This window comes from Pleurodeles waltl, chromosome 10 (genome assembly GCF_031143425.1).
Source record: "Pleurodeles waltl isolate 20211129_DDA chromosome 10, aPleWal1.hap1.20221129, whole genome shotgun sequence".
Classification (NCBI taxonomy): Eukaryota; Metazoa; Chordata; class Amphibia; order Caudata; family Salamandridae; genus Pleurodeles; species Pleurodeles waltl.
The window spans coordinates 1039017810-1039042782 of NC_090449.1; the positions used below are offsets into that span (position 1 = coordinate 1039017810).

Consider the following 24973-nt stretch of genomic DNA (forward strand, 5'->3'; position numbering starts at 1 on the left):
TCCTCCCCTAACTCTGTATCAATCCAAAGCAAATAAATCACACATCACCAAATGAACAGGCACTGAATAACTGAAGAAATCTGCCACATGTTACTGGCCAAAGAAATATTTTAATTTAGCTCACCACTGCAGATCCCAACAACCCACAGACTATGATTGCTTGTTGACATCTCACAATGACAATCAGATATGAGATCTTATTAACCAAGTCCATCCCTGCAGATCTCTCCACCATGGCTGCTCAGGTCCATTAACTTTTAACAAAATATCTCAGAACCGACGACGCAGTGCACTAGCCAGTGAAGGCAACCATGAACATAAAAAAAAACAACACAAATGGACTGGCAGAGCTGCTTAAAGCTGCCAGTTTAATAAAATCCATAAACCTCGCGCCTATCCATCACACTGCTTCATTCATCACCCTACTAAGTGCTATGTCCCATAATACATAACCGCCCCATAGTGATCAACAAGCATGACATGGAAACGCTTCTCACTCAGGAACAGAGCAAAGACAACATCCTTCCACCCACACACCCTGTACGGCGTAATCATGTAGGCAAGTGCTTGAGCACCCCACACAGGGGTAGTAAGCGCTATATAAATATTACAATACATAGGTAAGAACTTCATTTTACCCCCATCTCCATGAAATGCAAAGCACTAAAACAAAGCCTGTGATAATTCTGCATTTAGACTCTGATGTAAAATCTCCAAATGACCGTTTCGTCGAGAGGAATGCGAAAGAGCATTTCCTTGCGATTTTATGCGCAGGTGTAAATGCTCCTGCTTGCGCCATAGCACCTACACAGCGGTTCCCTCGGCAGTCTGTTACTTGAAACCGAAAAATTAACTTCCCGTTATTAGTCCTTCCGCAGACTTCTCTCGACATATAAGTACAGCAACTATAGCACCGACTGCTCAACAGAGACAACCTCTGGTGACAGCAGCCCATCATAGAGAAACCCATCGCCACGGTGTGAGAAACGTTGTAGGCTGTGCGATTGGTCAAGTATAAGAATTTTATATGATTGGCTTAACTAGTTCAGGCCGGCTATTCGTTCGCTAAGAGAACCCACCGATTGAGTCATTGACAATGATTGGTGCATAAATCTAGTAGCGATTATGATTGGTCCGAGGCACTGCACGTGCCCGTGATAAGAGTGTTTTGCTGTTGTACTTCCGCCTTCCGAAGTGGGCCTGGTTGTAAGAACGCAAGCGGAAGTATTCCGACTATTTACTGAGCGCCCCGTTTCTAAAGGGGTGGGTCTGGTGCCAGAGCCCAGTCGGTCGCCACCTGATAAACCGGAAGACGAAAGTGCCCGGCGTGCATAGATTCCGTGGCAGTAAGTAGAACTGTCAGTGGGTTCCATCTGCCTGAACTTTGGTGACAGAGTGTGTGGCGCGACGCTCCGCCGTGATCCATCCGGGCCTTACGTCGGCGTGTAGCTGTCATCTCCTGCTACATACTTTTCGGTGTTGGCGACTTCCGCGTCTCCTCGCCCGGTCTCGGAGTGTCTTCTGGCCCGTGTTCCCGTACCTCTCGGAGTACTTCTCGATCGATCTCCACTGGTGCCTGGCCGGTGTACTTCCGCCTTCCGGTGGCCTCCCCTCTCCGGGCTCATTCATGTCAAGAGGTGACCAAGGTTTGGAAGAGTTGTCGCCAAGGGCTTGGCGAGGGGGGCGGTGATAGAGATGGAGACACTTCAGTGGGTTGAGTGCCTGCTGCAACCCTCCCCTGTCCCAACCCCTTACTCTAATACCTGCAGAGCATCTCTTCTTCCAGCGTTACTCCCTCCCGCCCCCCCAGCAGACTCACTCCCCGGCACAGGCAGTATATGGCCCTGCTAGAGGCACAGCGCTTCAGTGCCACCAGCTCCGGGGCAGGTTGTGCAGCTTCGTTGTTTGTCCTCCCCACCCATTTTTATTTATATATCTTGAAACTTATGGCCCCATATGACTCCGAAAATAAAACCCTAATTTGTTTAAACTGAATAAGTAACATTACCGTTTTAATTCCCTGACCCCTTCTCGGTGCTTTAAATGGGCCGGTACTCACAGGTAGTGAGTACTGGCACTTTTTTTTTATTTTGAGAGGTTGAGTACCTGCACTTTTTGGGAAAAACGTAATACTTTTAATTAGAGTACCGGCACTTATCAGAAACTTTTATTTTTTCCATTTCAAGCACTGCCCCTTCTGATATAAATAATGTGTACCTGCTCAAGTTTTATCATCCGCGCTAGACGGAAATGCCGAGCTGAATACCATTAATGCCTGTTCAGGTTACACACACTTCTGCACAGAGGGCTCATTTACACCCTAACTATATGGGCACACATATTTACATGCTTGTTGTGCATTCTGCAGACCCCACTGAATTTATTTTCTTACTTAGCCAGATGACATGATCTTGCGTGTATTTTTCTTTTAATTATTTAGGTTTTGTTTAATTTCCCCTGTACTTAATATGTATGGCCTCAGGGGACTCCGAAAATAAAATACGAATTTGTTTATATTGAATAAGTAACACTTATTACCCCCTGACAATGCGCTGAGGAGCTTTGCTGGCAGGTATCAATCTACTGTGGGGGAGCCAAGTGCTAAGATGTAGTCCTACAAAAGGGTTACAGTTCCTTATGCTGTTGTCTTCTCGTGTCATGCATTTTGTAATATGCATATCTTGCAAGTTTGTTGTGCAGTTCTTTATATAGCTGTAATTTGGTTAAAGCTGTAGTTTGGTTTGAGTTTTGGGGATGCTTTACACAATTAGAGACTTGAACACTCTATTGTATTGACATTTCCTTGTGGGTTTGTTCTTAAGAGCCTATATAGGCAGTTATTCAGGTGATTGCGCGTGTGTTTGTGCAGTGACCACACACGAAGTTATGCGAGATACTAATGAAATGCTATATGCACTCATACCAGAAGTGACTGACTCCCGCGCCAGGGCGGCAGTTGTAAGCCACCATGAAGTAATATAAGAAACAAACGCAGGAGCTTAAGAATCAATGCCCCTTGAAGCTGTGTAATTGAAACTTCACATGGAGTCATCATCATCTTTATTACGGGTTTCAAAACTCCTTAAAAGCCGCGCCTAATGTCAATAAAAACAGAAAGGATTGCTTCATACAAAAATGTAAACGCCTAGCGTGAGGTCATACTCATCACACAACAATTGGCCTATTTAACGCATCCTATTAACATCACATTACAGAATTCTGTTCATCTTAAGTGTTTCGTCAAACCTCTGTCATTTACCTTCTCACATGGGGTCAACAACAACAGGATTGTCAGAATCCGATTCACTTGCGATCGTTCTAAGTCATGGGCAATGCGAAACCACCAGGAGACTCATTGAGGTCTACTTGAGTGAAACAGAGGCACTATGGTAGTGATTTGTGGTCTAAACCAAAAGTATTGAGTTGGGTATAGCCATAGTTTAGGAAGCTGGTCTGGTGTGTGGTGGGTACCCAAGGTGCTTACACCTTATACCAGGTCCAGGTATTCCCTCTTAGTGAAGTGTAGGAAGTGTCTAGAAGCCAGGCTCTCTAGAGGTAGCTGTGGATGAGCAGTCAAGGCTTATCTAGGAGACATGCAAAGCTCATGCAAAACCACTGTAGTCGCACAGCACTTACACACATGAAAGAAAACACTCAGTTTTACAAAAATTTACCTTTATTTTTGGAACACAATACCATAAAATGCTAGAAGGGCAACCCTCCAATAGGAGGTAAGTAATACACTAAATATATACACTAGCGATCAGAAATATGCATAGAAAAGGTTAGAAAACAGTGCAAATAGCAATAAACAATAGTGACCCTAGGGGGAGCCCAAGCCATGTACTAAAAAAATGGAATGCGAATACAGGACTCCCACCTACGTATGTTGAATGTGTAGAGGGGAGCTGGGAGTACTAGAAAACCACAGAGGTAAGTAACATAATACCTCCCCCCCACCCCCCTCCAGTGACAGGAAAGCAGGAGTAAATCACTGGCATTTCCCCAAACAACCCAAAAGGAAGGAAGACACCCAGGCAAGATGGAAGAAACCAGCAGTAGATTCCTGGAGAAGACGACCTGTCGAGAGAGGGGACCAAGTCCAAAAGTGTCAGTGGAGTCCAGGAGAAGTAGGAGCTACTATCCACCCAGCTGTACTCGCAGGAGTTGGTTGATGGTGAGGAAGAACAGGTCAGCACTGCAGCCCTGGAGCCAGAAGAGAAGAGTTCCTGATGGACGCAGAATATGTCCTACGCTGGAGTGAAGATTGCAGACGGGTGTCGGTGCAGAAGTGCCACCAACAGGCCTTGGCAAAGGCAAGTTCGCGGTTAGTGAAAAAGTGGAGCTGCTGGGGACCAGCAAGGCCCAGGAGGACTCAACCCAGGATGGGAAGTCAAAGGGGACCCTCAGTGACAAAGAGCACCCCCAGGAGCCAAGGTAGCACCCACAGGATTCCACAGGACAGGGACACAGAAGTCGCAGAAGGAGCCCACACAGCACTACAGAAAGGGACCCGTGCCGCAGGAGAACCACACATAGGGCTGTACATTGCAGGAAGGAGTGCTGCGGACTGGAGTTACATGTCACCTGAAGAACCCTTGGAGGAGATGCAAACAAGCATTGGCAGCTGCAAGAAATGCAGTACATTGGGATACTGTCCTGCATGGGAAGGCAAGGGCTTACTTCCACCAAAGTTGGACAGCTAGCAGAGAGGACCAAGAAGACTACTCCGGACCACCACCCGTGATGCAGGATCCAAGCAGCTCAGGATGAGAGGAGATCCATGCAGCCGGTTGTCGTTGCAGCAGGTGCCTGCGGATGTCGGGGAGTGACTCCTTCACTCCAAGGGAGATTCCTTCTTTCTATTGGTACAGACTAAAGACACACCGCTCTCAGTGGATGCACATCAGGTGGAAATGTTGCAGAAGAGTTCTTCTCTTTGGAGGCAGCTTGTCGAGTCCTGGAAGTTCCGGGCACAGTTCCGGAGGCCAGAAGTCAAAAGGGAGGTTGCAGAGGAGTCACGCTGGAATCTTGCAAGCTGAATCTGAGGACCCACCTAAAGAGAGAAACCCTAAAGAGCCCTGAAAGGGGGATTGATCACCTAGCCAGGTAAGCACCTATCAGGAGGGGGCTCTGATGTCACCTGCCTGGCCTGGCCACTCAGATGCTCCCAGAGTTCCCTGACAACCTTGGAAACAAGATGGCAGAACCCAGGGACCCTCTGGAGGAGCTCTGAGCGCCACCCCTGGGGTGGTAATATACAGGGGAGTGGTCACTCCCCTTTCCATTGTTCAGCTTTGCGCCAGAGCAGAGACTGGGGGTCCCTGCACTGGCGTGGACTGGCTTATGCAAGGAGGACACCAAATGTGCCATTCCAAGCATACCAGTAGCTTGGGGAGGCTATCCCTCCCAAGCCAGTCACACCAATTTCCAAAGGGAGAGGGTGTTACCTCCCTCTCCCAAAGCAAATCCTTTGTTCTGCCTTCCTAGGCTTGATGAGATCAAGCAGCAGGAGGTCAGAAACCTGTCTGAGGAGGTGGCAACATCTTGGGCTGCCCAGATAACCTTGTAAGACTCGTGGTAGAATGCTACGGGTCCTCCAAGGAGCCCCCAGAGTGCATGGAATCATACTTCCAATACTTGCAACAGTATTGGGGTATGATTCTGACATGTGTGATACCAAACATGCCCAGATTCGGAGTTACCTTTATGTAGCTGGACATAGGAAGAGGCGCGTAAAATGGCATCCCTGCGCTCACAAAGTCCAGGAAAAGGGATCTGTAGTTTGTGGGGACAACTCTGCTAGTGCAGGGGTGCCCTCACACAAAGGTACCTGCACCCTGCCCTTTGTGCTGAGAGGGCCTACCAAAGGGGTGACTTACAGTGACCTGGTGCAGTGACCTGTAGTGAAAATGGGTGCATGCACCCTTTTTACGCAGACTGCAATGGCAGGCCAGCAGAACCCTTTGCATGGCTCCGTATGGGTGGCAGAATAACTCCGGCACCCGATAGGGATCCCCTGGAACCTCATTGCCCTGGGTACCTAAGTACAATAGACTGGGGACTTACATGAGGGACCAGTGTGCCTATTGTGGGAAGAAAAAGGTACAGTTTACAGGAGCGAGCATAACGACTGGGGTATTGGTTAGCAGGATCCCAGTAGACACAGTCAAACACATTGACAACAGGCAGAAAATGGGGGTAACCATACCAAGCAGGAGGGCACTTTCCCACACGTAGGTTAAGTAATAATTGGTGATGTCTGCTGGAGGAATGTGTCAGTTTGTCGAGTTAGAAGTAAAAAGAGAAGTTGACACAATTGGCAGTTGAGACTATAGCCTTTTGCACAATGTGTAAATGGCTGTTACCTTTTTATCATCAAGTTTTGGCAGTACATGGTAGATTTCAGACCGTTTTTGCTACGGTCAACCCAGGAGTGTTTGAGGAGCAGAACATGGTGTGGATTGTTTAGACAGCCATAAATGCCCTTTGATTCCACCCAGAAGGGACCGAGGAGCTTTTTTTGGGGTATTTAAACACATTTAATACAGGGGTTCCACGTTTAAATCTTGGGGTCATGAATTACTTTGGAATTAATATCATAAATTCACCTAGAAATATTCAGATGAATGTAATCATTTTCGCCCAATGTTTAATTCTGTTAGCCTCTAGATGGCAGTGTTGCGCCATACAAAGCCTCGGTTTCCTTATCTCGATGGTACCCACCCTTTTGTGCTTAATTTAAGAGCCCCTCGCCCCCAAAGGCTCTAACCGGTGACTCATCCTTGTCCAAGTGTCTCATGGTTAATAGGATGCTTCGGCGAAATGGGAGGAAAAATGCTGAAACATTTCAACATAACATATTTGGTTTGGCGATGTCAGCCATTCACAAGCCAGCCCATTGGCCATTTTGAAAAAGCACATGGCACAGGCCAGAAATATGTCTTTGCAAAGATATTTAGCTAACGACAGTTGTCATATTTGAAGAAACAAGTTGAAAACATGTCATGGGTAAAGTTTTTTTGGGGGCAGCAGACATTGAAAACGATAAAAATAAAACGTTTCTATTTTTGTATCATTTTAACCAAAAACGAATTTGAGGGAAAAAAAAAAAGCAAAACCAAACAGTGTTACTCAGACACACAACATATTTAACAATCAATTGAAAGGTCTGCTTACTGTTTTTCAAATGAAAGAAACAAAAACATGCATATTAAGCCAGTCAAAAAAACAGCAGGAAAACCACAGCAAAGGTTTGAAAGCAAATGTGCTTCTGACAGCCTGCACGCTTTCTTCGATTTTTTTTTTTCTTTTTTTCCTAGGACTTTGATATGGATTGCCGGTTTCTTAATTATTCTTGTTACGTCATCTGGCATTTGTATATTGTGTAACTACTACTAGGGTGCCATTGTAGCACTCTCCCCATCTTGAGTTATGAAAGGTGACTCTGCATACTGTGCTGCATGGGTGCGTGGCGTGGTATATGTGGAAAGCGCTGGGTGAGGCGCATGCTGTTCCTACACGTGATATGTATTTTTGTGGCATAAGTAATGATGTAAATAAACAGTTTAAAAAAACATAAACAGCTGTCATTAGGTTTGGTTACAAACAATGTTGCCTGTTTAACCGAGATAATACAATCCATATATTGAGAAAGTTGCAGAAGATCAGCCTCATTGGAGGTTGTGTGTCATTTGCACGTAGGTAAGGTCACAGTTATCAGCTGTTGGCAGATTGTAACTATCATTCTTGTTGATGCCACCACCTGCTGTGACAAAAGTGCAAAAGTTCACCTACTGACCCCTCCCTCCCCGCCATTAAATGACCCACCACCTAGCGTGCCATTTCCTTCCTTTGCTGTTCTAGTGCATTGCTATTTCAGTGGGTCATTTATACCTGGGCAATTTAACGTTGTGAGTGCCCTCTAAGATGTGGAGGAGCCAAGGAGCAGAGCCCCTAACTGGAACTCAGGCTGTATTTGTCGAGCCGATCCATCTCTCACCGTGCTGCAGTGAACAGCAACTAGAGTAAAAACTCCCCTTTGCTCTGATTTTTCTCGTGAAAGTCCATCAACCCATATCAGCAGAGCATCCTGTGCCTGCCTTGGAGAGAAAGATCTGATTTCTGGAGACACCCAGTGGTCATTTTAGCCTGGTGACGTGGCTATAGCATTTGCTCCAGGGCTACAGAGGCTTGACGAGAGCCAAGCTAGAACCTTAGCGAGGGCACTGCTGCCCACCTCTAGCCTGGCAGGCTATCGTTCCCCATACTCCTTCAGTGCGCCTGAGGTGTATCAGACCATGGCTGACTGGCAGCGGGCATTACTAAAGCATAGAGAAGACAGCAGATAAGTAGTAGATGCCATATTGCTGGCTGGACCCAAGAAGTATTTTATAAGCCATCATCTTGAAAATCGAAGGATTAGATGTTTGTGTTATTGCCAGCACGTTCCCTATATGTAACCTCACTCTTGCTAGACAGGAGTGGAAAATCATCAGTTTGTAATTAGGCCTTCAGCCCTCTCCTGAGTCCTAAATGCCCTTCCAAATACATACAAATTTGAATTAGAATTTCCCATCTGAGTGATCACGCTTTTTTCACACACTAGATTTGCAGGAACTTAGGAGCCCTTCCCCTTTCAGTTTTTAAATAAAATCTACACACAAACCTTCTGCCGTTATAAAACCTATAAGTAGCGAAATTTCACATGTGGAACTGAAAGCGAAAGCTATCTTGGTTTGTTATCTTTAAAAACATTGTTATGTCCAGGAAGATAAAAAACATCATGTTTATTTTGAGGACTTCTGCTGTTGTCTGCGCACTGCCAATAGAGGTTTGTAATTATATAAATAACAAAATGTTTTTCTTGTTAATTGCATTATGCGACTTCCTCAGGAAATTGTAACACATCCATTTTTTTCACATGTGCATCATACCCCGCTTTGTAATATTCTTCCTTGCTTAATCAAGGGCAGTTGGTCTCTGTAACTCTTAGAGCCCAAGTGGTTCTGCAAAGTGTTTATTTTCACAGTTTTCGACCACAGAGGGAACGGAGCTACTACTCGTAATCTAACAGCCGCACTAATGTTTTGGATAGGTATGAAGCGCTATGTAATGTATACAAAAATGTTAGTACACCATTGACTACCAATGACCAACCAAGGTTGAGGTGATAGGATGGGGTGCGCCAGGACAGGCTATTCTGACAAAAGGCTACATTTCCAAACAACAAATAGGCCTGCTGAAATGGAAGAGGGAAAGATCTGTGTATCTATAGATGAGTTAATTTTTAAGCACATGTCTGTGTGAAGGGTGTGTTTTTAAGTGAAAGGTTAATGGAAAAAGTACATAAAAGGAAAAGGTGTTTCCATTTCGACTGCCTTAACATTGGGCATTAGTAGCTGCTTGGTACTTCCTATATATATTTACAATATAAAAATGTTGCACAGTTCAGTGCGAACAATTTTTTCAGGATTATGTTCTCAAATGTAATACAGTTTATGGCCTGCAAGATACAGTTACAGGGTGAGGTGTTTTAAAGTACCTCAAGCATCTGCGCAACCATCACGACTAGCACTCCCACTTACCTTGCAGACCAGCTCACCTTCTATGGTGGTTCTCAGTGCACCCGGAGCGAGGACACCATCAGACTGCAAGATAAGTGGGGGAAAAAAAGGCAGTGGGTCTTTTCCATCTATACACTCAGGATTTGGAACAGCAGCTGTCTATCCATTGGGGCTGCCCAAACGCTGCTTCAGTTTATGAAAGAGTTGAATACTCACCTCTTTAAAGAATGGAATCAGGATTTATAGAGTGCAACTACTCACCCGTAAGGGTCTCAAGGCACTGGGGTGGGTGGGGGGGGGGGCAGGGGTTGTCCTCTGCTTCAGTTGAAGAGCCGGGTTTTAAGGTCCTTCATGAATTGAAGTAACAATGGTGACTGCCTGAGTTACAGGGGCACTGTGTTCCAGCTCTTTGCTGTGAGGTAGGCAAAGGATATTCCTCCAGCCGGGGTCTTCCGTATGCGGGGTACGGTGGCTAGTGCCTGTTGAGCAAAGCGGCCGGGTGGAGGGGTAGAAGGTGATGCGGTGGTTGAGGTAGCTAGGTCCTAGGTCGTGGAGGGCCTTGTATGTGTGGATGCGGAGTTTGAAGTTGATAATTTTGGTGACAGGAAGCTAGTGGAGGTCTCTTAGGTGATTGGTGATGTGTTCGCGGCGGGGAATGTCCAGGATGAAGCAGTGGAGGTATTTTGGATGTACTGTAGTTTCTTCAGGTTCTTCTGGGTGGTGCCAGTGTAGAGGGCGTTGCCATAGTCGAGTCTGCTGATAACCAGGGCATGGGTTATGGTTTTGCGGCAGTCATTTAGGATCCATTTGCAGATCTTCTGGAGAAGTTGGAGTGTGTGAAAACAGGAGGATGTGCCTGAGTTGACTTGGTGGTTCATGGTGAGCGATGAATCCAGGATGAAACTGAGGTTGCATGCGTGGTTTGTTGGGGTAGGGAGTGCCTGGCCACCAGAAGTCATCCCAGGCTGATGTGGAGGGTCCCAGGTTGAGGATCTCGGTCTTGTCAGAGTTAAGCTTGAGGCAGCTGTCCTTTATCCAAACGGCGACGGCTTCCATCCTGTCGCGGAAATTCTTCTTGCCAGTTGTGAGGTTTTCGGTCACTGAGATGATCAGCTGGGTGTCGTCAGCATAGAAGACAATGTTCAGCCCATGGTTCCTGACAATGGATGCAAGCGGGGCCATGTAGATGTTGAAGAGTGTGGGGCTCAGGGAGGAGCCCTGTGGAACTCTGCAGCTGATCTCCGTAGGATCTGACCGGTAAGGTGGGAGTCTGACTCTGTGTTCTGCCGGACAAAAAGGAGAGTTTCCATTGTAGGGTCTTTCCGCAGATGCCAGCTGCTTGGAGTCTGGAGTAGAGGGTGTGGTGCGAAACTGTGTTGAAAGAGGCCTATAGGTCCAGAAGGGTGAGGGCCGCTGTATGGCCGCAGTCGAGGAGCGAGCGGATGTCCTCTGTGGCGGTGAGGAAGGCGGTCTCTGTACTGTGGTTGCTCCTAAAACCTGATTGGGTGATGTCCAGGATGTTGTTGTCCTTGATGTGCTTACGGATCTGTGTGTTGATGGCCTTTTAGAAAACCTTGCCTGGGAAAGTCAGCAGAGAGGTGGGGCGATAGTTCTTGAGATCTAGGGTGTCGGCTGTGGGTTTCTTCAGGAAGCAGGCAGATCTTGGCATGCTTCCAGTCCTTGGGGAAGGTAGCTGTATCTATGGAACAGTTGAGGGTGTGGTAGAGCTCTGGTGCGATGGAGGTGTTGGCTTTGTTGAAAATTTGGTGAGGACAAGGGTCTGTAGCAGCTCCGGAGTGGATGCTGCTTATGATGGAGAGGGTCTTGTCCGTGGTAAGGGTGGTCCAGCGGTGCAGGATCTGTGACGGGTTGGAGCTGGGTGGTTGGTGGAGGGCTCAGGGTCTTGAGATCCAAAGCTGTCATATATGCCTTTGATGTTTCGGTGGAAGAAGTTGGCTGGTCTGTCGCAGGGGTCTTGAGATGGAGGGATGTTTGCCATTTCCAATTGGGGTGTGGGGAACTCTTTGACCACGGCGAAGAGCTCTTTGGTGTTGTGTGCGATGGCGCTGATACGGTCCTGGAGGGCAGCTTTCCTGGTGGGTCTGATGAGATGGTGGTGGGAATTGATGGCAACTTTGAGGGCCTCAAAGTCTTCCGGGAACTCGCTGTTTCTCCATCTTTTCTCTAGCCATCTGCAGGTGCGCCTGGAGCCCTGGAGTGTGGGGGAGAACCAGCTGGCCTTCTTGAGGTGATGTTTAGCTGAGGTCTTTTGGCGAGGTGCTCAAGTGTTGGCGCATTCGGAGATCCATTTGTGGAAGTTCTGTGCTGAAATGTTTGCCTTTTTTGAGGGGCGGGGGAGACTTGCTGAGGTGAGGAGGGTGTTGGTGATCTGATTCCATTTTCTGTTTGGGGCACGGTGTGTGCAGAGGTGGATGGTTGGTGTGGCGATATTGAAATTGATGCAGTGGTGGTCAGTCCAGTGAAGGGTGAAGGTGTTGTCTATGGCGATGTTGTTGCTGGTGGAAAAAATGGTGTAGAGAGTGTGTCCAGCACTTTGTGTTGGCAAGGTGACCAGTTGCTTTAGTCCTATTGTTTTGAGGTTATCGAGCAGGAAAGCAGTGTTGATGTCATAGCAGTTGTCGATGTGGTAGTTGAGGTTGCCGAGGAGGAAGTAGTTTGTGGAGGTGAGTGCATGGGGAGAAATGATGTAGCTGATGGATTTGCTGAAGGCTGGGCGTAGGCCGGGTGGCCTGTAGATGAGGGTGCAGCAGAAGGTAGACTTTGGGGTGGCATAGATCTGGAAATGGAGGTGCACCATGAGGGGGGGATTTTCTTCTGCGTTAGTTGTCAGGCGAAGGGTGGATTCATGTACGATGGTCAGGCTGCCGCCTGGGCGAGAAAGCCGGTCTTTGTGGAGCAGTTTGTAGTCGCCGGGAATGGCTATGGCGATTTCCGGTGCTGAGGCTGGGTTTGTCCATGTTTCGGTGAGAAAGACGATGTCCGGGTGGATGGAGTCTAGTAGGTCCCGGTGTTCTATGGCATGTTTGTGGTGGGAGCAAATGTTGAGGAGGCTGCAGCTAAGGCGCTCCGGAGCTTGGTGTAGGGTGAGGGTGCAGTGGCAATAGAGCCATGGAGAACGGTCCATGGTTTTCTCTGGGTGATGCGAAATGGCAGGGGGTGGAGCGTCCCATGTTCAGCGTTTGGACGGTCTCTGTGTTGTAGCAATGGAAGGTCAGAGGGCCAGGGTTTGTGATGCTGGACGCGGTCCAGGCACCGATGGGCACAGATGGGCTTACCTTTGGCGTGTTGGCGATGTAGCCACCCAGAGGCCACCATGAGGAAGGGGGTGGGGGGGAACTGGTCAGCTGAGAAGCGGGAGCGTGGGAAAGCGCTTTGCAGGAAGATTGGCGGGTGGCAGGGAAATGTAGCATGGGGAGAGTGAAAGGCTGAAAGGAAAAAAAAAAGAAAAATGATAAAGGTGACAGAAAATAAGCAAAAGTAAAGGTGACAGCAAGATACTTACACACAGATGGCTGTTGGAAATGAGATGCAGGCGGGAGCCTGCGGGTGGAGGTGGGCCTCCAACTGAGAGTCAGACAGGCTCTCAGTTCAAACTTAGCAGAGGCAGCAGCCGCAGCAACAGGAGGAGCTGTGCAGAGGAGAGCGAGCAGACGCTGATCAGAAGGTCAGAGGAGTCAGCCTCTCAGTGCGCACCGGCTTCCATTAAGAAGGGAACAAAGGCGGGAAGGTCTGGTCAGCTGGAAGGGCGGGACCGTGGGGAAGCAGCGGCAGGGAAATGAAGCGTGGGGAGAGTAAAAGGCTGAAAGGGAAGAGAAAGGAACAAATAATGATAGGAAAAATAAAGATGACCGAAAATAAGGAAAAGTAAAGGTGAAAGCAAGATACTTACTCACAGATGGCCACTAGGCCACCAGGGATGAGGCCCAGGTGGGAGCTTGCAGGTGGAGGTGAGCCTCGAACTGAGAGTCCGGCAGGCTCTCAATTCGATCGCAGCAGAGGCAGCAGCAGCAACAGGTGGAGCTGCGCAGAGGAGAGCGAGCATATGCTGACCAGGATGTCAGAGGAGTAGAGGAAAGAACACGTTGCAAATCAAACCAGCCACTTCTCCTTTCTCTTGGTGACTGTATGCTGATCTTTGACCATGTACAGTCGTCCACTTTTGTTTGGGTAGGTGTGCGAACAGAGAAACATACAGCCTGGTGGCAGAGTAGCGGAAGGCAAGGCAGCAGCATGACTGGGGATGCCACCAGGTACTTGAAATGTTAAGTGAGTGAAAAGGTGGCTTTCAGAGCTGTAGGAAAACCACAGGATTTCCGATGTGTAAAGGCATAGTACTTTGGATGGGTTTTGTGCTCAAGATCAGGATGGCCAGGCCCGAAGATACAGCCCTAAGTCTCTTGATTTCAGCTTTAGCTTTTTTTGTTGCTATCCAAAAGACTTTTGGGTAGACCGTCTGCTCCCCAGTATTAAAAGCCAATAAAACAGCTGCCATATGCCACCCGCAAGTGCTGGTAAATGCATACAATTGCATGCTTTAGTGGAAGAAAGATTGCTTTTTATGAATGTATGTGTGAGCTAAAGAATTGGATATGGACAAAGTGTGATGTTATGTGCTTTTCAGCTGTAAAGCAATCACTAATGCATTGCAATGGAAACATTTCCTTGGACGTACGATACAGCCAATAGTATGAGGTGGCAGATATTTACTCCTCTAAAGCTCGCTGTGTGTAAGTACATAATTGTTCTGAAAGAAGAGTGGCATTAGCTCTGGCATGCAGCTGACCTATCAAGCCAGACTTAAAGCAACTCATAATTGTCGGGTAGGACAGTTGGCTCTAGGATCTTTTCTCTGTTGTGATACAGGGTCTTCCTGCCAAATTACCTATTTCCCATTAGAGCATGTGTAATCTAAATGAGCAATCTCAATGAATTATGACAAAGCATATTGTATTGCACATACTGACTTTTTCACGCTTAATGATAACTAGTTTGTGCTTATTAAAAACTCTGTTTCTAATTAGAGACTGGGCCTGGCAAGTATAGGTCTCTCCATAAGGGAGAACTTATATTCCCAAGGGCAATCTGGTCCAGGTAAAACACCTGTTTCCCCATTCACCTCTTATAAGTCTGTCTTAGAACATCCTCCTATCGTGACTCACTCATGCGAAGTAAGAGGGCTGTCTGCGTTGGAGGGTGACAGGCATGCTCTAAAATAACATCCCGGCCAATCCTCACCCTTGGAATTTGAACGTAAAAGGACCGATCAGACAAATATAACTCTTACAGTGTACTGCTAAAGAATGTAAACCTCTCTAATTTATAGGAATGAATTACCTTGCCTCGCCACCATATCTCCCAAAATTGCACCCATTTAAATGAAAATATCCAAGTTGGACCATTATTTTGAGAACACCTGGAGTACTTTGATCGTGTCACTACTTTGCTAATACAGAAATTGACAAATGCATATAGTTATTATGAGGTATTTTAACTGGTGTATAAATCCTAAATGAGGAAGCTGGCCCAGAGAATCCTAGATGATAGAGAGAGAAAGTACCTTTGAAATATACTACTAATATTTCGATCTAACCAGTAAGGACTTTTTTCGTACAATTCAGAAGAAACTATTCTAATTAGTACCAGAATGAGTAAAATTCTTAATAGTCATGAACCTAAACATATGCATAGCCCTAACAGTTCACCAAACCCTCACACCAAAATCACCACATCCTTAGTTTGATTTTACTTATATCACTAATAACAAAATATACTTTTTTCCATTGTGTAATGAGATTTTATTCCAAATAACGTAATCATTTTTAGGTCGAGTGTTAGCATTCGACCTGGTGTGTACTTATACTGTGGGTTAAAGCAATTTCATTTGTCGGTTGCCTTGTCCTTTAAAAAATCTTGCTCGCTTGTGGTCAGATCTTCCTTTTTCTCCTTCCTTTTTCTGTTTCAGAGCAGTGACCTAGTACTTTATCTTTCCACTTTGGGTTGTTTATCTTTTGCTATGAGCAGTGGTGTGGAATTTATTAAAATATCTACTTGTCCGTGGGACAGGCTGCTTCTGAAATCTACTTGTCCTGTAAAAAAATCTACTTGTTCCTTTGGTGCCATGTAGTGCAGCGACAAATTATGGCAGCAATCTCATTATGTAAGACCTCTGATAATAGCCTCTGTGATTATGCAATGGCTACTACTGCAATTGGGCCTGGTCTACATACTGGGGCTGGGGGAAGCAGTAAGCAGTAGTTCCAGGGCTGGAATGTTTTTGAGTCTGCTAATCTACTAACTCGCGCTTTTAAAGGATTTTCACTAGCTCTTCTCTAATCTTTTCCCATAATGAGAAAGGTTGGAAATTTACTCCTGACAGTGGCAGAAGTAGAAGGTCTTCCAGGGTTGGGAAAAAAGTTGTTGGAGGATAAGTGAGCTTGGAAATGCTCAATATATTTTCACCTGAGCGAATCTACACATGCATATTTGCTCGTGCTAAAATACAGTTCACAAATATTTCCTGGGAGTACAATTTCCTGGTCTACTTCTGTAAGTTCTTGTGAATTCATGAAAGCTACTAATTCAAAGACCTATACCATGGGTGCACTTTTGTGTCTTTCTTTAAGAATTGGGTCCCTAATTAGGTCTGGCATTAACAAAGACATTTTGTTTTTATTAAACTTCTATTTCTTGCAATAAAGCCTGGCTTTACTGTGAGTGATCGTATTCTGCTCTTCCACAAGGAGCATATTGGCACTTAAAGTAGTTTTGTTCAGTGCCAGAAACTACTGTGGCAAAAAGTGGTGTAACAAAACTGGAGGGGACTCCCCTGCAAAGAATATGGAGCCCCCTGCCAGACTCACTCAGGGCAGATACTGGGCTGAGGGGGGCCTCCTGAAGGGGGGTTGCAGGGCCTTTTCTTACACCTCTGGTGGCAGTGTGTGCTTTTTGAGACCAAAATCTCTTTTTTTTTTTTTTTTTTTTTTTGTTGCTAGTGTTCATTACAATGGTGCGGGCCTGGCAGTTCGTACAACAATGAAGTGGTACAAAACCCATGTCAAAACAAGACACTCATTGACGAAACCAAAAGACTCACAAAAAATGTCAGATTGGTTTTGCCAGTGCTTGTTTATTTTCATGCTTCCCATAATCTTGTTGAAAATGGCTACACTGATTTTCCTTTTGGAATATTGTTTGGAAATACTAGCGTGCATCACTACATTTTACTAAATAAATGACGCTTAAAAGAAATAGCACCTAAACTTTCATAGTAGTGAAACGTTTTTGTTCTACTTGCATTTTTTTTTAAACATTTTATTTTGAAAACAAAGAATCACCACTCTTGCATATAAGCTTATGCAAACATTTGCATCTAATCAGAGAATATTCTGGGAGCATTATACTTAGCCTCATAATGTTAAACTTTTCAAAACGTGTGTACACTTTTTTTTTTTTTTACTGGAACCATTGTTAGTAAGTAGTGCAGTGTGACCTTGAAAATTTTATTTCAGCACTCACCCCAATAATGAACGCTTTTCATTAATGAACCATAAATACAAGTTCGAACAGCATTAAGATATGTACACTCATATTACCTCAACTGCAGGCGGTTGCCTTCTCTGTAAAGTGGTAGGGAGAGGGTTTGTGCTGCAGGGTGTTGGGCCTAGTAGGCCCAAGGACAAAATAATTATGAAAACTTGTCACCCGTTCCCTCAAACAATATGACCTGGGTGTCGGGTATTTTTGACATTTCTTTGGTGCTCCTTTTTTAGCTGGTAGCTGCCTGTGTTTTATTGCAGCATTCTGTTCCTCCCGCCTCCTCCCATGTCCCTGACATTTGATTTGGCTTTATTTCAGTGCTGTCCTCTACCCTGCTCCTAAAATAAGCTTATTTTACTACTAAGCTTGTTTTACTGAATAAAGGGCTTGTGCCATCGTTGAGTCTTTCAGTCTCTCCCTCTCTCGCGCTCTCTCTCCGCCCAGGGCCCCTCCCTGCCAGCACTCATGACATGGCACACAGGGCATTGCTTATCTTTATTGGGGGCCATAAATCTTTTTCATTCTGCTCTGCTAACTTCATTAGAGCTTTTTATGTTTTTGCTTGTGGACCCTGTTGCCAAAAGATGAAAATTAACTTGTTCAAAATATGTGAAACCTATTGCATTGCTAATGCTTGTTATTCTTCCGACTACTAAAATCAGCACCCTTGGTTTGAGTAATAAACATTAACACCCACCATCGTGGCAAAGGGGAAGCTAGGAGTGCCTGAAAAGCCCCGACCTGTTTTCTGCTCTTGATGCAGAACAGAAAGGCTGTCTTGTTCTCTGTCTTCTTGTTGGCGAAGGGGCTGAAAGGCTGTGCACCATAGCAGTGAACAAATAAAATGCCACTCGATAGGTGGTGCCAAAGTCTAATAGTTGATAAACACTGAGGAAGAGTGTTTTCAATCCCCAGCCAGGTACATTCTTACATGTAAAAAGAGGCAGAAGTTTCCTAGCTGGAGTTTTCACCTAACCACGAGAGTACATCGTTCGGGAACCCTTGCGGCCCAGCCTGGTGCTCTCAGGGCTTCGCTGATGCATTCCAAGCTTGTTAAACATTAATTCGCCAGAATCGGAGTCCAGCCATTAGGCGTGAATCTTAAAGATACGCTCTTCTAGCGCTGCGGATCCCAAACATATACCCCAGGCCTATGTTCGGGATCTGTAGAGTGTACCACTCTAGAAAAACATATAAATGAATACATCTGTAAGGTGGCTGAATTGAGTGAACCCCCGTCCCCACATACATGGGTTGGGGTTTGTTCACTTTGTAGTAAGGCATTCCATCCAGTCAGGTCCTGCTCATGCCTCAGGTGCTGTCTGCCCATAAAGGCGAAGCAATGTGTGCTACATGTGACTGAAGACCACTCCTGGCACCAAACAGCAAAACGTATGATCACACAACAGCAATTGGCATAAAAATGTATCTAGAACAGACCTAACATCCATGCCACTCATGACAAAATATTGCCCTGCGTCTTAAACTCTGTCTCATGAGCACTGCCCTATATATGTGTGTGTGTTTTTTTTTTTTTTTTTTTTTTTCTTTGTTCCAGCATGCATTGGAATCCAATCTTTTCACCTTGCTGATGTGCTGTGTTAATGTGCATATCTGTGCACTTACTTTGCTACCTGTAAAGGGCCATAATGACAATGCCAGTATGCCATACAAATCCATGGCCAGACTGGTCACTTTGACCCTGTAGCATTTTCACAAAGGGTTGCAGGCAAGGGGGCTGCTTTCAGAGATGAATCAGCTTGCATGCCCCAGCCTTGAAAGCACACATTTCCCCAGTCCTTTCACTTCTTCCTGCGGAGTGTGGCTGCTTTGTTTTGGTCTTGCCTACCAGATAACACAAGTTGGCTGGTTGCAAAGGACTTATTGTGAACTTACAGTGGGCTTACCACTGGTGGTTTTTATTGTCACTCTTATTTACTTATTTCCATATGTGATGGTTTTATGGTCACATTTTCATTTTGCCCCTCAACTGGAGCATAGCTTCTTTAGCAACCTTTTGCTTAGCTGAGTTGCATCCTTCCACTGCTCATTTTAAGTGAACTCCTTCTTAGATCGAGCGCGCAAGTGCTCTGGTCTGTTGTAATTTATCGGTGAGCTTTTAACCACGGCCACCACACGCCCCCCATCACTATCACTCGTTCATGGGCTTGCCTTTCAGAAATCCTTTATCATTGGTGAATGATTTATGTTTGTCCCTCCTTGGGGCAGTTTTGTTACCGCTTTGTCCGTTGACCCTGTTACATGGATAATTGCACATTTGCCAATGTGTTTGACTGCGAACAAACTTCTTTTTCCTTTTGTGTCTCCCCTTTGCGCTCATGGCGGCCGTGGGGCTTTAAAAAGGCTCTCTCATGTTAACTGTTTTACTTTTCATTTTCAATTTATGTGGCAAGAAAAGTCCAGTTAGGAATTTACAACGCTAATAGCTTTAACTCGAGCGAACACGAGAACCATTGTATTCCAAATTCTTGTTTTTCTTAAATGTTTTCCTTAGTTTCTTTTAATGCTGTACAAACATGAAATCAGCCTTGCTGGCTGTGTGTATTCACAACTTTTCTGAAACCAAGGGACAGCATAGTTTGAATAAATTTGTTTCTGACATTGTTAGAATTGTGTACACAAGTTAACATCTCCATTGTTTTTTGTTTTTTTTCCTTCTGGCTTTGCTTTGCAGGTGTAAGGCCAATTGGAGAAGAATTTCCATCACAATGAAGGAACTGTTAAAGATTGTGCAGTGAGTCACTGCAACTTTGAAATATTGGTGGATAATCTCAGAGAACTTTGTGCAGGTCAGCTCTATAGATTTTATAATCTCAAGTTTTTTAGTATTGTTATAGTAGGGAAGAGAAAGGGGCAACCATGTGTTTAACTTGAGAAGGCAGGTATGTTGGGGCTACAATCTTTGCTGATAGTGTGCTGATTTTGAGGCAGTCGCTGATGAAATATTCTGTATATATTGTTTTGATATCATCCTCTCTTAAAACAATAAAATAGCTCTACTTTCTATTTGTGCATTCAGCTAGTCAAGCATTGACCTGTGTACCATTATGTTGCTGTCTTTCGTGTAGAAGTGCTACTATGCTTAAGTAAAAACAAATTTGTGTGGATTATTTGAGCCTGAGCACCTCATTTAGAGTTTGGCGTACAGGGTACTCCATAGGAACAGTGGTGGAGTACCCTGTCCGGCAAACTCTTATTCTGCCTGCTAAATTTTGAGTTTGGTGGACTGCAAGGTTTACACTGGCAGAGTAAAGTTTACCACATCTATGTAAATCTTCTAAAGGCTTACAAGCTGTTGGAGGTAAACCATGTGACTGTCTACCCTATTTATAGTGGATGGTCAGATGATTATTTATTTTACTGTCCGTCACCAACTGGAAGATCCTGCTAGTGAGGGACAGTAAAAATAAAACAAGTATTTGCACTAGTGAGAGCTATTGGGTTTTAGAATTGTGTGTGTGTGTGTGTTTTTTTTTGTTTAGCCATGCTGTCCAGCAGAGCGGCTGCTGTGCACTATTGCTAAAAGTTAGGAAAATTTGCTTTGACGTAACCAGAGCTGGTTGCGTTATAGTGCTCTTTTTTTCTTATCGTGGGTATACAGACAGACAGACGGAGGGAGTGTGGGAGACAATGCGCAAAGAATGATAATGGGAGAGAGCAAGCAAATTCGAACAACAGGACGGTGGGCAAGTTAAGGAGCAGAGGGACAGGGGAAGAAATAGAGGAGGAAGCCAGGTGCAAAAGATGCACCCTTTAGAACGCTTCAACAAAAAGTGTGGAGAAAGAACACAGATGATGAAAAGAGGGAAGGCTAGTCTCATCATAGCGCTATTATTTTTTTCTTTTTCATATAGCGGGTAGGGTAGTCAACACAGTGGGTATTGGGGAACAAGTAAACATGGGCAACAGGAAAGATGTTGGGAGGGAGCCTACAGACAGGGAGACATACAGGAGGGAGCCACTTGCAGAAGACACATTTTGTAGAGTGCTTCAACAAAATAGCTCCCAAAAGCTCAGGCAGTATAAGGACATGGGTACTTGGGCCATGCTCCAGGGGAGAGCTAAAATTAGGAGGTGTCCATTGCATGCCCTGACAAATGGGAAGCAAGCAAATAAGTGACATGAAGGCAACCAATGGTAAGCTATGATTGGGCCCTAAGCCCCCTGGATGTAAACAAAATGTGTTACAAGTGACAGAGCTTGGGCTGTCTCAGGTGAGACCTAAAACTAACTGTCACACCACGAGAGAACTCCTATGGTGTTGGGACCATTAGTTTGTACTTTTCCAAAAACAAACTCCCATCTTTTGGAGTATGTTTTTGGAATATTAAACATTTTTAAAAGTTTGAAGGCCTCCCTCACCAATGATGGACACACACCAAAGTTTTAAATGGCATGGTGTAAACTGCCATGACAGTGGTTCATACAGACCCACAGAGTTCACAGCAGGGTCGGGGGTAAACTCTAAATTTTGCTGGGAGAGTGAAGGTAGGGTAGTGGACATAAAGTCCTCAGTCACCCTGACTGCTTTTACTTTGTCTGCCAAACTCTAAATCTGGCCCGGAGTCTATAGATGACACTATAAGTTTTTAGGAGTAAAGGTGGATTCAATTATGATAGTACTGCAGTACAAGCTTAATTAGGCAACTAAGGGCACAAGAAGTGAGAGGGCATTGAAAAATTGGAAGAATGGTATGTGAAATAATTTACTTTTTGTCTATTCTTGTGCCAAGTTAGTTCCATATAAATATGTACTGTAAATCAACTTGTCAATATATTCAAAGGTTTCTGATTCCACGACTTAATGATCCACCTACTGTACTATTATTCTGGGAATCCTAAATGGAATTTACCCTATACTATCCGTTGGTGGGAAACTATTTCATTTGAACACTTATGTTGTCTTATTGTAAGGGGGTGATTAGCTGGAAATCTATTCTGGACAGTAAAATACATTGAAAAGTGGGTGTCTTTGACCGCTTTCTAAGGCCTTTGTGCTTTAAGCCATTTTTCCATTTCCTGCTTGAAAGTTTATCAAGTTTGACTTTGCTCTTTCTTTACATATGTTTCTTTCTTTCTAAAACAGCTGTTATGGAGTTAGATGATGACTTCTTTATTTTGGACCGTGAGAAAGCAGAGAACACTAGGAAGCGAAATAAGGAGGGCCCACTTTCTTCATTTTCAGGAGATGAGTCGGTTGCATCACACTTTGCACTTGTCACGGCATATGAAGATATTAAACAACGACTTAAGGAGTCTGAGAAGGAGAACTCTTTTCTTAAGAAAAGAGTAAGGCTGCTAGAGGACCAGGTAACCTGCATTATAAGAGGCACATAAAATCTTAACTTGTTAAAATTAGAATTTTACTGTCCGAGAATTTGTATGTGTGCAGAGGTATACAGCTTGTAATTTGGGGGTAGCCACATGATGCCACAAAGCTGGATTTGCATTCGGGATAGTGCTATCTTAAACTCATTGCAAAATGTAAATGTCAGTTGTCACTGAAAAAATATTTAAAACCTGCATTTTATTTTATTTTTTGTAAAAAATATTTTTAATTCTATTGTTTTCAAATGAAAAATCAGTTTGCCCACTTGGGTGTTAAAAATCTCAAAATTTCTCACAATAGCTAATTATGATAAATGTGAACACAGGCTGTGGAGTGTATTCACTAGACTATCCCATCCCAGAGCCTTCAAGAGAGCATAGCCACAAGTTGGCAGCTTTTGCAAGCTGATGTTTGACGATAAATAGAATTTAAAGGCATCTTTATTTATTTTATCATATTTGCAGTGCTTCAACCTCCGAGGTGAACTGTCAAGCTATGTCTTCTGACAAGTTGCTTCTTATTCTTTTAACATGGGGTGGGTATTTACTTCTCTTTGACTGCGAAGTGAGATGAGTTTTAAAAGTGAATTATGTGACTATTTTAGGATTTCTTTTCTTTTTTTTTCTTTTATTTTTTTTTTTTGCTTCTTTGCAAAACAATGAGAAGAAACCTCCTGTATTGGCAGTTTGCTCAGCTAAGCTCACAATGTTTACTTTAACCCCTTCGCTGCCAGGCCTTTCCCCCCTCCTGTGCTGAGCCTTTTTTTGGCTATTTGGGGCAGTTCGCGCTTAGGCCCTCATAACTTTTTGTTCACATAAGCTACCCACGCCAAATTTGCGTCCTTTTTTTCCAACATCCTAGGGATTCTAGAGGTACCCAGACTTTGTGGGTTCCCCTGAAGGAGACCAAGAAATTAGCCAAAATACAGTGAAATTTTGTTTTTTTTCAAAAAAATTAGAAAAAAGGGCTGCAGAAGGCAGCTCGTGGTTTTTTCCCTGAAAACGGCACCAACAAAGGGTTTGTGGTGGCAAGATCAGTATCTTCCCAGCTTTCAGAAACAGGCAGACTTGAATTGGAAAACCCAATTATTCAATACAATTTTGACATTTTATTGGGACATACCCCATTTTTACTATTTTTTGTGCTTTCATCTTTCTTCCAGTTAGTGACCAAAATGGGTGAGAAACCAATGCTGGATCCCAGAAACCTAAACATTTCTGAAAAGTAGACAAAATTCTGTATTCAGCAACGGGTCATTTGGGTAAATCCTACAAGTGTTTCCTACAGAAAATAACAGCTGAAATAAAAAAATATTGAAATTGAGGTGAAAAAACCAGCCATTTTTCTCCACGTTTTACTCTGTAACTTGTTCCTGCGATGTCAGATTTTTTAAAGCAATATACCGCTACGTCAGCTGGACTCTTCTGGTTGCGGGGATATATAGGGCTTGTAGGTTCATCCAGAACTCTAGGTACCCAGAGCCAATAAATGAGCTGCACCTTGCAATGGGTTTTTATTCTATTCCGGGTATACAGCAATTCATTTGCTGAAATATAAAAAGCGAAAAATAGGTATCAAGAAAACCTTTGTATTTCCAAAATGGCCATAAGATAAGGTGTTGAGAAGCAGTGGTTATTTGCACATCTCTGAATTCCGGGGTGCCCATACTAGCATGTGAATTATAGGGCATTTCTCAAATAGACGTCTTTTTTTACACACTGCCTTACATTTGGAAGGAAAAAATGTAGAGAAAGACAAGGGGCAATAACACTTGTTTTGCTATTCTGTGTTCCCCCAAGTCTCCCGATAAAAATGGTACCTCACTTGTGTGGGTAGGCCTAGCGCCCACGAAAGGAAATGGCCCAAAACACAACGTGGACACATCACATTTTTTCACAGAAAACAGTGCCTACCTGTGGATTTCGGCCTCTAGCTCAGCCGGCACCTGGGAAAACCTAGCAAACCAGCGCATTTTTGAAAACTAGACACCTAAGGAAATGCAAGATGGGGTGACTTGTGGGGATCTGACCAGGTTCTGCTACCCAGAATTCTTTGCAAACCTCAAAATTTGACCAAAAAAACACTTTTTCCTCTCATTTCGGGGACAGAAAGTTCTGGAATCTGAGAGGAGCCACAAATTTCCTTCCACCCAGCGTTCCCCCAACTCTCCCGATACAAAATGGTACCTCACTTGTGTGGGAAGGCCTAGCGCCCACAAAAGGAAATGGCCCAAAACACAACTTGGACACATCCCATTTTTTCACAGAAAATAGTGCCTACCTGTGGATTTCGGCCTCTAGCTCAGCCGGCCCCAGGGGAGGCAGAAATGGCCTAAAATAAATTTTCCCCCCCCCCAACTCCTCACCGGGGAGCGACCCTTGCCTACGGGGTCGCTCCCCTTGCGTGACATTGGCACAAAAAAAAATCCCCGGTGCCTAGTTGTTTCCGCCGATCTGCCCCCAAGGGGGGCAGAAATGGTCTAAATACAATTTGCCCCCCA

At 44.7% G+C, this 24973-nt stretch overlaps 1 protein-coding gene across 3 annotated transcripts in view; it reads left to right on the forward strand.

Annotated features, from left to right (window-relative positions):
• The first annotated feature begins 1185 nt into the window (after nt 1-1185).
• Nucleotides 1186-24973, forward strand: part of AZI2 (5-azacytidine induced 2) — a 99294-nt gene continuing 75506 nt past the window's right edge. Inside the window, exons 1-3 of one of the 3 annotated variants that reach the window (XM_069212007.1) lie at nt 1186-1637; nt 19819-19933; nt 22231-22454. In XM_069212007.1, coding sequence (XP_069068108.1) covers nt 22236-22454 — 219 coding nt within the window. In that variant the 5' untranslated portion in view covers nt 1186-1637; nt 19819-19933; nt 22231-22235. Of the gene's footprint in view, nt 1647-19818; nt 19934-22230; nt 22455-24973 lie in introns of all 3 variants that reach the window. The other 2 variants (XM_069212006.1, XM_069212009.1) reach the window with 2 other exon arrangements.